The 13,632-nt window shown below is 34.7% G+C and overlaps 1 protein-coding gene across 5 annotated transcripts in view; it reads right to left on the bottom strand.

Moving 5' to 3' along the window:
- The window catches only part of LOC131532152 (uncharacterized), a 54,731-nt gene that overhangs the window by 30,280 nt on the left and 10,819 nt on the right, over positions 1–13,632 (bottom strand). For all 5 annotated transcript variants that reach the window (XM_058763590.1, XM_058763593.1, XM_058763591.1 and 2 more), the window contains 3 exons: positions 12,729–12,891; positions 3,256–3,367; positions 694–784 (listed from right to left, as the gene is read on the bottom strand). In XM_058763590.1, coding sequence (XP_058619573.1) covers positions 694–784; positions 3,256–3,367; positions 12,729–12,891 — 366 coding nt within the window. The remainder of the gene's footprint in view (positions 1–693; positions 785–3,255; positions 3,368–12,728; positions 12,892–13,632) is intronic.

Genomic DNA, 13,632 nt, shown 5'->3' with positions numbered 1-13,632 from the left:
ACATCATCTGAAAGTTGAATATTTCCATATGGAAGCTTTCCATTGATGTATGGTTTAGGAATGGACAATATGTGGCCGAGGTACAACTATTTGAAAATCTGGAATCTGAGGGTGCAAAAAAAATCTAAATATTGAGAAAATCGCCTTTAACGTTGTCCAAATGGAGTTCTTAGCAATGCATATTACTAATCAAAAATTAAGTTTTGATATATTTATAGTAGGAAATTTACAAAATATCTTCATCGAACATGATCTTTACTTAATGTCTTAATTTTTGGCAAAAAAGAAAAATCAAAAATTTTTACCCATACATTGTATTTTTGGCTATTGCTACAAATATACCCCAGCGACTTAAGACTGGTTTTGTGCTCCAGTGTCACATATAATATAGAACTAATATCATATTTAATTTTGTATTATTTGATTTTATGTTGATTTGAATTTAATATTAAATATATTTTATCATAAAATAGAAATGATTTAATACTTGCTTGATTGTACAAAAATAATGTATTTGCATACAGATTTAGGCTTTTCATTATACATGTTTTTGGGTTTTTGAAAAATGATAACATTTAATATAATAATCAAAAGTTGCATGAATTATGCAAGGTATGTGCAGAGAGATATTCACATCACGTGACTATCACATCCGCTTGTTATTTCAGCGATTAAGTGTGATGTCTGCTTTACCTCCATCATGTACTGGTCCACCACATGCAGCTCACTCGGGTCTCCTTTATGCGACTTATACATCTCAATGTCATCTGGAGTGGGCACGTATCTGATGAAGAACACCACAAATGTAAACACAGCAAAGCACTGAAACGCCTGCCCTAATTTCGTTTTACATCTGTCCAACCTTTCTGCTTCATTAATACTTCATAGATGCCCATTTTAAACATGCACAATTCTAAAAGTATGCCACACAACCCTTGTTCCTTTTTTACAGGTTGACTGCCTAGCAAGCCTATTTTCTCCTCCGAGATTGCCTCGTTTTCTCTTTGCGTCGCTCTATCTAGTCCTCTGAAAAGGGTGCATGCTACTCTGATTTCCACTGGCCTGAGCAACAGGGGTTGATTAAAAGCCAAGTTGCAGTCAGCTTGTATAAAGTGCTCAGGTAGTTGATGTTCTGGCTGTTCCTGACTTGCATCCTGTTTGAACCCGGCTCACCTCCAAAATGGACCTGTGTTCAGGTCGTTTTAGCGCGTTTCAAATCCATACCACACTGACTATTTCATGAGCCCAAGGATGCTGGGATGGAGAAACCACAGCCACCTACCATTAATATTGCAGCTTCTGCTGGGACCATCCCGATTGAGATTATATTCAGAAGCCGCACTTAGATATTTGTTGCATTTGGCTAAATAAATATAAATCTCTCAGTAGGTACATTAGATTATGCCTCCCGCATGCAGGTCGGCCTCCAGCAGTCATCTAAGGATGCTTCTTGCAGACAAATGTGGAGGAGAAAGTATTTCTCCAGCTTCCCTCAGGGCAACTCAATAGTTTCCTTTTCCTCAAATACATCCGATAAAAGTTTCATAAGCAGGCTGTTCTGTTAAGAGAGCCTGGCATATGCTCTTTTATATTAGCATTAAAGAAATGCTATGGTGTGTTCCTCGACATGAACTGCCCGTGACTTCTCGTGGTCTCCGTGGTCTTCATTAGATCTGCCACTGGAGTATCTTACAAAACAGACCACACTCTGTTTTTTTTACATTTAACTGTGGTCTGCTGATCTCCACTGCTGTATTTTCATTTATATTTTATAAAAGGGTCGCTGACAAACAACATGGACACGCATCTTTTTTTTCAAGCATCAACATTTGAGGTTAAATTGTATAGTAGAAAGTGTCTATTTTTATTACCATTTAGTTTAGGCTTTTTACTGTTTAAACCTTAACAGTCTTAAAAAATTATTTCTAAATTAAAAAAAAAAAATTATATATATATTAATTCAAAATGTAGGTCCATTTTGGTCACAAAAAGTGCCTAAAAGCAATCAAATAATTATAAAATGTGTTTAAAATTCCTTTAAATGCTGTTTCCTTTAAAGCATTTTACACTGCTACACTACTGTTCAAAAGCTTGAAAGTAAGAGATTTTTAAAGGCAATTAACAGTTTTATTTAGCAAGAGTTCATTAAATTGATCAAAAGTGACTGTAAAGACATTGTTACAAAAAAAAATCTATTTAAAAAAAAACTGTTCTGTTACTGTAATGTTCCAATTATCAAAGAATCTTTAAAAAATTTATCACTATTTCCACAAAAATATGAAGCATCTGTTTTCAACATTATTAATAATAATAATAGTTTCTTAAGCAGCAAATCAGCATATCAGAATGATTTTCATAAAATTAAAAAAAACGATTTTAAAATCTTATTACCAAGCAAAACAGCTATTTCAAATTGTAATAATATTCCACAATATTTTGTCTTACCGTATTTTTGATCAAACAAATTCAAATGAATTTAAAGGAAATTATTTGATCACTTTTAGGCACTTTTTGTGACCAAAATGGACAGAAATTTTGATTTAATAAATAAATAAATAAAATAAGAAATTCTGTAAGACTGTTAAAGTTCACACAGTAAAAAGCCTAAACTAAATGGTGCTAAAAATTTAAGTAAATCATGTGCTCATAAATGGACAGTTATTACCGTATAACCCACATTTTTGGGTTATTTTGCCCTAGAGAGGATTTTCTTTTTCCCGAAAAAGCTTGTTATTGTGTTGGACTATACCCTACTGACTTTGCTCATACAGGGTATGAAAAATAAATACGATTTTTGTATTTTATTTTTAGGGATTTTTTCTCCACCTTGCTCCCAGTCAAAAATGACCGACCTATAAAAATTGCTTATCAATTTCTTATGCTATATTATTACAAAATATTGGATTCAATCTTTTTAGCAACTTGTTTCCCCACAGGTTTTGTATTTCTTTTTGGAGAAAAAACTGCTCTGAGTTTATGCACCTCAGTTTTTGATTGGATATTGACAAAATTATCCACAAATAATGCTTTTAAAAATTTTTAAACCAAATTAAATTTCAGACCGGCATAAACTTCCTTGGATCAGCATGAAATTCACAAATATTCAGCACACATTTTTAAACTTGACTTAAGCTGAGAAGCTGTCTTACAAATGTGGCGCACATAAAATACACATACGCCACCACTTGTGAAGAGATGAACTATTGTGTCAGGTGTGGAGTCTGGCAGGCTGCTTTGTCTCTATGTAACTCTTACCTCCTGAGAGAGGCAATATGCTCGTCGGAGAGACCCCCTTCCTCTTCATTTATAATCAACAATTTGTCCTTCAGCTCTTTTGGATGCACGGGGAAACTTTTGAGGAAAATATCTGTGGGGACAACACATAATAAAGTTACACACACACATAAACGTTCAGTCTTGAGCAACACTTGAAACAAGCTCTCCTGACAGCAGCTCTTCCCACCTGCGATGAAAAACTCCAAGCGCATTTTGAAGACAAAAGGGTTGTGTGCTTAATTACCTCTCTCTACACGAACCAAGGAGGGCCAGATGCATGCTGATTTGCATTGTACAAAACCTGAATTGATGGGAATTTCATTTTACCTAATAAACCTGGCTATGCTGAAGTTGCAAACATAAAAAAAAAAAAAGAATAATGGGTGCCGTGGCGGCTGGGATAACGCTCATTACGGCAACATATTCATACTTTGATTGAGTGGCACCAGGTTCAAGGGTACAATTACAATGTTAAGTCTTATTTTCCTGTTTGCAGAACCTGGAACAAATTGGTATTTGATCTATTATGAAAAGAAGGGGTTTTCATCGCTGACATTATTTCATCTCAGCAATAAGCCAAGCAAGAAAATCCACATCTTAAGATTTCACCCATTCTTACGAACATGGAAGGCCATGCAACATTCATAAATATCAACAGCCTCACAAACACAAAACAAATTGAGTATTTATTATTCACGGTCATGCTTGTGTCTATAAGACAACTTATTTCAAAACAGGATATTCGACAAGCCAAAAATGAAGGGTGGGTTATGATTTTACAACAACAAAATGTTTTAGTTCTGTGAGTATATATTATAAGATAGATAGATAGACACACACACACATACATACATACATATATATATATATATATATATATATTAGTGCTGTCACAATTAGCGCGTTAACGCAGGCGATTATTTTTTTCAATTGTTTAACGCGTTCAAATTATTTAACGCCGTTAACGCAGGGGCGGGGCCTAGGGATGGCCACCCCACTCATAATGGACTCGATGCACGACTACTTCCGCGTTTTGTGTCAGTTGCTCCGCAACTTCCGGTGCTGCAGCGGAAGCAGTTTTTCCCTACCGTTTCAATGAGCTTTTGTCCAAAGGGAAAGTATGGAAACTAACCACCGAATTAAACCTTGAGGATGTGTCACATAACGGGACACAGCAATACATAGACGTTGCACCTTCACGCCGAAGGCACTTGAAGCTTCTTGAACTCATTAATAAAATGTTATATTTTAATATAATCTACTAAAATGTTGTTACTACAGTTAATAAAATATATAATATAAAATAATTACTTGTAATCGCTAGATAATCGAAAATTTGACAGAAAGACCGCGCTATTACCACAGCTTGCTATCAGAGAACGCTAAACCGGATGCTCGCCTACAACTGAGATTTTAGCGGAAACACGTAGGCGGTGGGCCGTGCATAGAGTCCATTGCTAATTCTGTCTTTTTTTTCTTGACAAGAAGTGCATTTATTCAGTCGCAGAACGTCTTTACGAGCACATCAAACAGGAGACGTTTCAGACGCGCACTCCAGCTTCACTTCAGCGTCAGGCACGAGTCAAGCGAGCGCGGAAACTGTACCCGTGCTCACAGCGCGTGCTCTTCAATACACGCACAAAGGTGTCGGCGCGCATAGCCTGTATCATTTCATATCAAATCGCTAAAGACACTATGAGCATGCAATGTCGTGATCAGCTAAGTCATGAAGTTACCAAAAAGGCGATTAAAGCTGCCATAAAACTGTGCATGCATGTAATGTGTTATATATGAGTTACATTAAGAACATGTCTCTGAAATGGTTTTCAAAACTGTCCTGGAGCATCCTAGCACTGTCTCCCTCATCTAACACACTCGATTCAAGAGACTGAAATGAGTCAGAAAAGGTAGAGTTGAGAGAAAATACGATGCGTGTCAGATCCGCGTCACGTTCAGCAGCGGCAGCTCTTAAAGAAATAGCAGTCAAAACAAACTAATAACCAGCTGCTGTGATGTCTGTTCATCAAGAACAAAAGAAAAAAGAGGAAATCAATAACTTGATAATAACTTGGTTTTAAGGATTCATCTGTATTTAGTTTAGAATTTAGTGTTTGATAACTTTATTCAATTTGACATTTATTATAAATGGGCGTATGTGAAGATTGTTTTAAGTTCACTTAAATTAGAAGTTACTTTTAAAGTCTAATAAATGTTAAAATTGATAGCTCTTAATTATAATGTTAAGTTGAATGGCTATAGTCAATGGTTAAATATTAGGGGGAAACATTTTTTTATAGGGAAATCAGTATTAATTGGAATCAGTGATACTGGCCTTCAGTCATAAAAATAAAGATTCCATTAAACAAATATTAAAAATATACTGTCTTTATGTTGTTTGTACATTAATTTGAAGATTGAATGTGAAATTATTGCAATATAAAGATATATTTAAAAACTTTAATGTTAGGTGGGATTAATCGTGATTAATTTCAGAAAAATGTGCGATTAATTAGTTATTTTTTTAATCAGTTGACAGCACTTATATATATATATATATATATATATATATATATATATATTTGATATATATATATATACACACACACACACACACAAAGTACATACATAAACACACACACACACACAGGCAGGCAGGCAGTCCAAAGTTGGGAATAAGTAAGATTTATAAAATAACAATGATAGAATTTTCATTTTTGGGTGAACTGTCCCTTGAAAACTGAAGAAATGACTGCTGAAAATTAAGCTTTGCATCACAAAAATAAATTACATTCTTAAAATATATTAACAAAGAAAACTGTTAAATAAATTGTAATAATGATTCACAATATTACTGTTTTTCAGTCCAATAAACGCAGCACTGGTGAGCATAAGAGACTACATTATTAATCTCAGATATACTGTCCTCTTAATAAAAAGTAAATTTGACATTTGATTAATTTGCTTTAGTACAACGACAAATTCAAAGCCAATTATGTTGTTAAAAAACAAATTCTATACCGCAAAAATATTAAATCAGCAAAAAAACAAGGTATTTTAATGGATTGGTTCTTTATAGCTTTAAATTCTATACAAAAGCACTAACATATAATTTTGTCCTTGTGCTTTTATGTGCCACTTTTGTAAAATTATATGCTGTTCGCCTTATTTCCTAAGTGTGTGATTGCACTAAAAACAGGGACTTCAGACTACCGTTCCTCACTCCTGATTCACCACCAGCTGAACAGCCGAACCTGTATGAGTATAAGTTTTCAAGCCGTAATTGCAACTCTAATCATAGGTTTTCAATTAGCAATTTATTTTCTTTACGGGTGGTATATGCAGCGGGAGCAAAAAAATACATTGAAACGGAGGGCTATGATTCAGCCCTTGATTTCAGAAATAGGCTGAACCTTTTGCTTTATTTATGAAGAATGTGGTTCCAGCATTGCTTAAAGACTGGGCTCAAAGGGTGCTGTTCACTTTAAAGCCATTAGCTATAACTCTCTATACAAAAGAAAGATGATTAAAAACGAGAACATATACATAGTGGGTCTAAAAGTCCAAGATCATTAGTGAAAATGCTCTTTATCAATAAAATGAGTGAAAGGGTTAAATAAATAAAATGCAGAATGATTTAATATTTGGTACTTCAGCTTTAATGGCAGCAACACTCATCATTATCTGGGATAATGTGAGATTTCAAAGAGCATCTTGTGCTTCAATGGGAGCATGAAAATCTGACCCTTTGTACATACTTCACATTCAAAATTGCTAATTTAAATAGTGTACACAGAAATACGATCTGCAGAAACTGAAATAATTCTTATTAAGTAAAGAAAATCTATGGCATAAATGAATATTTTTCAAAATCCTAAAACTTTCAGATTATTTCCTGTTTGAATAAACAAGGTTTCCCATGTGATCTCAGACTTTTGTATATACATAACCATACCTGTGGCAGAAAAAAACTAACGATCTCCTAAGACATAAACTAAGAGCAAAGGAAGAATCAGTAATCTAGTATTTCACATGTGTCAGCTCTAGAGTTAAAAAGAAATCTCAAACTGTGCTCCGATTTTTCAAGACACCAAATTCTGCAATTAAGTCAGAGATCTCATCTTAAGTCTCCAGAGATATAAAAGAGCAACCTCTAAGCAATAAAACTGTCCTCTGGATAAAAGCGCTGCTACTAATGATGGCTGTAAGTCTCAGCAGAGTCCTCAAAAGAATCTGGCAGCAGATTAGTCTTTGAGTTTGTCATATTATTAGGACATACAATTGTTAAATTATATCAAGACTCTAAATAAGTTGTTATAAGGAACAAAATGGATCTGTTCCAAAACCTAGTGAACTGCCTCACCACCAACTACCTAAATAGGAAGTTGTCTTTTAAAGCAGCATCCTAACCTGGGTAACCAAATCCAAATAAGCATGAAAAATATATTCCACACAAAAATATTGGATAAAATAGTCAAACTGTAATTGTGATTTACTATTGAATGCATTATGCCTATTGTCAGTGTTGGAGAGTAACTAGTTGCATGTATCAGTGTTACATAATTTAAATTACAAGATACATTTTACTGTAATTCGTTAGTGTCACTGAATAAACGATTACAAAGGGGGTTGCACGATGCCTCTTGCCATTTGAAGGCCATTTAAAGTGACGCTATTCTGATGCTTTTGATTGGCTCTCGTTTGAATTTTCAGTGCACCATGCCTGCCAGTTATGCACATTGCCACAGAACGCTTCAGGCTACAACCTGTCTGGGAGTTGATTAACTGATAAACAGTTGAAAACATTTGTTAGAAACATAAAAAAAGTAATCAAAAAGTAATAAAATGTAATCAGTTACATTACTTCAATAAAGTAATTGAAATAGTTACACTATTTTATTACATTTTAAATAGGGTAACTTGTAATCTGTAAATCCCACTGCATATTCCCAACACTTGCATTGGTGCACTGAAAAGTTTAACACAAATTAATACTTTTATTTAGCAAGGATGGATTAAACTGATCAAAAGTGACAGCAGATACTTTTATAATGTTACAAAACATTTCTATATTAAATAAATGCTCTTCTTTTGAAATTTCTATTCATCAAAGAATCCTGAAAATAAAAACGTATCATGATTTTCACACAAATATAAAGTTTTCAACATCAAAAATGTTTCTTGAGCACCAAATCAGCATATAAGAATGATTTCTAAAAGGATCAGGAATGTGAATTTAGGTTTTTAATATTTTTATAGTTAAAAAGTTTGGGTCTCTGGCTTTATTTTATTTTGATTCACACCGTGGACAGATGGTTAATTAATTTTCATTAATTTTATTTAATTTCATTCTCCAAACCACTTATTGATCCACTTATATTTAATTGAATTCAATGTATATATTAATTTCAAATTAATGCTGTTTTTAAACTTCCTATTTATCAGAGAATCCTGAAATTTAATGCATCACAGTTTCCACAAAAATATTAAGCAGCAGAACTGTAAACATTAATAATAAGAAGAAATGTACCTTGAACATTTAATCAGAATATAGAATGATTTCTGAAGGATGAAGTGACACTGAAGACTGGAGTAATGATGCTGAAAATTCAGTTTTGCATCAACAGAATAAGTTACTTTTTAAAGGTGCACTAAGCGATTTTTGCCAAAAGATGTTGATATTTGAAAGCACCAAAAAAAAAAAACACACGCCCATGCCCCAACAGGACCTCGGCCCTATTTTGATATCTCCGCCCCAACCATGTACCGTACGTACACAACCCTGGCAACGATGATCGCGGACCGCTCCTTGAGTTCTCTCCACCGCTGGAAAGCTGCTCCGATATTTACACGGGTCTCTCGCCTGATCGTAACCCTTCTTTTTAATGTTGTTCCTCCGATATTTTCCTCTTTTTTAATGTTCCATTTCTCTCTATCTATAATCAATCTGCTAATATCCATCCTGTGTACTCTCTTTTCTCTATACAAGACACTCCCCTTACTGCTGATTGGCTGCAAGTGTGTTTTGGGACATGGTCCGACACGGAGGTCAAAAGCGTTTTTCAAAAATTGCTTAGTGCACCTTTAAATATATCCAAATTGAAAACAGTTGTTTTAACATGTCACATTTTTACTATTTTTCTGTATTTTTAATCGAATAAATGCAGCCTTTATATAAGTAACTACTAAAAAATAAAAAAATAAATAAAAAATAAAAAATACTAAAACCTAAGAAAAAAATTAAAATGACCAACTCCAAACTTTTGAACAGTAATGTGTGCATATTGTTTTAAATTACTGCTTGTGTGGGCCACTCACCATGTTTTGGAGCAAAGATAATAATATCACATACTCTATATTCAAATAAACCTCACTGAGGGATGATTTGTAATCATTTTGTTTATTTATCCACACGAAGGGGTGAAAAAGTTTAGCCGAAACTACTACTTACTGATGGAAAGCTGATTCATGATAAGATCCGGACATGAGTGCAATGCACAATCCCATAATTCCTCCATCTGTATTTTCACCGCATAGCCATCCGTGCGCAGAGCAACTTTAAGCTATGTCTGCTACAGTGTCTGTGCCTGTGTGGAGTAAAGCTACGTGGTAATGAAACCAGCTAAGGCGTCGCATTTCTAACCGCCGTTTTTTTGTGTAATGCTTCAGCGAAACCCGTAAAGATACATAAACAATGTATGTTATAATACTGATGTGGTATATGATGGGACAATCGGGATGGGGTAAATCATGCAGGCATTTCCTTCACATCATGTAGGAGCCCCTGCGAGCTCAATCACCCCACGAGTCTCTTTCCTTTTCCATGCAGTCGGGGGAGTTTTCTGGCTGAGTTATTACTGATCAACATGCAATATTCATCTGAGGAGGCATTATCATTTTGCCGAGCTCCATAGCCCTTTGCCCCTTCGTGTTAGACTGGCTGAGAGATAAATTGCCTGGGGGCTGCTCCGGGCCCTGATTGCCTACCGCCGCAACTTGTCAGAGACAGGGGAAGAGGAAGAGGACACTTGGAAGGGAAGAGATAGCTGACATGCAGGCTAGTAAGGGTGCCATGCATTTTTCATACCGCTTCCCTAATTGAGGCACCTGCGTGAGAAACTCACAGCCGTTTGCTTGCTGCCAGTGTTATTGTTGTCGTTCAGATTTACAGGGATTCGCCTGCTTTTGAAATCCAATCTCTTTTCTTCCCCAAGCAGACGAGGCCTTGATTTACCTCTTTGTGAAGTACTCAGGTGAAAACAGAATGAAAAATTTGTGGGAATGTCTTAGTGTAAAACTTTGCATGTGCAAGGTAACGGTAACCCTTTTCAACTCGCAATTTAGTTTAAGTGCACTTTGGGGACATAAAATTGTGGCTGTCTATTAGAATCCAACAATCAAGCACAAAAACGTGGCCTCAAAAAACACTTCTAGGGATAGTTTAAATATTAACAGCAGAGATCATAAGGACCTACTTCCATTGGCAAATCAGTTTTATCTTTAATAGTTTTTTTTTTAAGTCGGTGAACACCATGTACAAAATAATTACAAAGCTTCTAAAGCTATTCAAGTCCACCAGCAAAGCAACATAACATAAGAAATAAACAAGGTGCTCAAAAATAGCATGCTTTGTGAGGTCTCTGACACGCTTGAGAGAACATCAACATGCTTCTTATGTATGATAAAACTTGGCTTCTGGGAAACAAGCATCACAAAGAGTTATTTTCAACAGAACACTCGAAACCCAGTGTGATGAATCAACATATTCCATGATTTAGTATCACTTAGAGGGCACAGGAATATTGCAGTAACTTTTTTATGCTCCAATTTCCAAGTAGTCGATTTGTCAGTTTAATGCAACACTGCCACCTAGATGTAGCTTTTGTGACATGCTCAGATGTCAGCATTGAGGTTTTATCAGGTTTTCTGTCAATATGTAAATTGTTCCAGAGCATTTTTTCTGTATGTGCTTTTAATTTCATTTTCAAAGGATGCTAAATACCCCATAAAGTATGGTCAAAAAGTCTGAACAGTTTTCCACTTTTCCAAATTAATATATATATTTTTTTCCATTACACATTATATTACCAGCAGTGTAAGTAAAACTCAGAATTTCAATCTGTTCCAGTGTTATTTTTGAATTATTGCATTTATTCATATTTGAATGTTTTGTATTATGTTTTTAGTTTTAATTTTACATCATAATATTTATTTGTTTTAATTTTGTCAAAATGCAAAACCTAAGGTTTGTTTCTAGGATTAAAGGTTTAAAAAGTAAGTTGTTCCAAACCTGTGTGAGTTTCTTTCTTCTGTTGAGCACAAAAGAAGATATTTTGAAGAATGTTGGTAACCAAACAGTTGACGCTAGCCATTGATTTCCATAGTAAGGAAAAAATACTATTGAAGTCAATGGCTACCGTGAACTTTTTAAGTTACCAACACTCTTAAAAATATCTTATTTTGTGCTCAACAGAAGAAAGAAACTCACACAGGTTTGGAACAAGTGGAGAGTAAATTTAAATTTTTGGGTGAACTATCCCTTTAAATTAGCTTTTGAGTCAGATTATCAATGTGATCTCAGACTTTTGGGTTTACGATATATGCATGTATGTATGTATGTATATGTATATGATACATCAAAAAATGTAAACGTACTGAAAATACATCAATAAATGTAACTTGAATTACAATATTTGCCTGTTTTATCATCTGCCAGATAAAAATCTTGCACACCTCTCCTAATAAGTCACAGTATTCGAGCTATTATTCATGTCTGAAGCACAAATTGGGTTGTGAAACAGTATAAACAAGACTAACAGTGAAATCTGCCTTAGCAAACACCTCTAATAAACACATTTATTTGCCTTTATTTAACCAGGTAAATCCATTGAGAACCAGTTCTCATTTACAATGACGCATAAGAAACAGAGTAATCGGTACGGCTGTCTGCTAAAAGCTTGCTTTTTAATTCATAGTGTGTTTTCAAACTTTAAACTCTATTGAGGACTAAACTACACGCAAATTGTTTTGTCAGATCTATTGTTATTCAAAGTCAATCCACGAGAGGTTTTTAATGGTCCTCTCTGTTGCTGCTCTAATCCTTCCACAGAGATCAATAACCCACTTCAGCATGACTGATTCCACAACTTCTACAACAAATACACCATTTATAACGAGCCACGGCCTGACGTTACTCCTCAAGCAGCAACATAAGGCCGTGATCCTCTTACTTTACAGGAATAGTTCGCCTAAAAATGAAAATCTGCCGTCGTTTACTCATCCTCAAACCTTTCCAAACATTTTTTGAAATATATCCTGGTTGTGATTTTCTATATTTTAAGGGTGAAAGGGCAGTTTTCATTTAAATATTTGGCTAATGACCTAAAAGAGGTCAAAACCTCATAGTTACTGGATAAAAGATTCAAGAGACTCTTCAAAAACGTATAAATACTTACTGAAATTATGAGCGATTTTTGAGTTCAACATGATTTCCATAGTACTGATGGACTCTGATCTGCCGACGTGGCCCATCTCTCTCACTCCAAACAGCTCATACAAGCGCGAGGTGTCAATTTCAGTCTTCCTGGGGTTCCTGCGAGACCACATCGACTTCTCAATCTGCGAATGCAGGGAACAGTCAATACCTCCATTATTTCATATGATATTACTTCATATCAAGACATTGCCTTGAATGCAAATGATATTCAGCAGGCATAAAAATGATCACATATTAGGAAACAGATTTAGCGCAACGACTATTTAACTGATGAGACAACCATGCTGCGATTGCAATATGCAATGTTGAATCACTCTTTTAAGTGAATTCATAAGCAAACAACATCATCACACACACTTAACAAAAATGAGCCCCATGTAGGGGCTTTTTTCACCAAAAATTAAAATGGTCATTTGCATTTTGTCCAATTTAATGTAGTTAACTATAACTAAAACATGAAACTAAAATTACAACTATATATATAAAAAAATATATATTACTTGAAAGAAAATATATATAGGGCTGGGTATCCTTTTAAAAATTTTCTATATCGATACGATACCTTGACTTCGATACCTGTTCCTGAACGATACTTTTTTTCGATACCAATTTTATGAAATCAATTTGAACAAGATTACATTATCATTATTTATTTGACCTAGTCTTCAGTTTCCACATCTGTTAGGCTACATTTACACTAGTGCGTGTTCGCTTTAAAATGCACAGCTCAGACAGAATCATCATTTCTATTAATTTTCCACTGATTTACTGATGAGCATTAGCAGCTTCCAGCGCTGTCTGCCTGCTCTCTCTTCCATGATCGCTGTTCAGAGGTAGCCTAATAACATATTTCAGCAACATTA

This window comes from Onychostoma macrolepis, chromosome 23 (assembly GCF_012432095.1).
Source record: "Onychostoma macrolepis isolate SWU-2019 chromosome 23, ASM1243209v1, whole genome shotgun sequence".
NCBI classification, from domain to species: Eukaryota; Metazoa; Chordata; class Actinopteri; order Cypriniformes; family Cyprinidae; genus Onychostoma; species Onychostoma macrolepis.
Note: the sequence above shows the minus strand (reverse complement) of the source record. Positions and strands in the feature narration are given on the sequence as shown.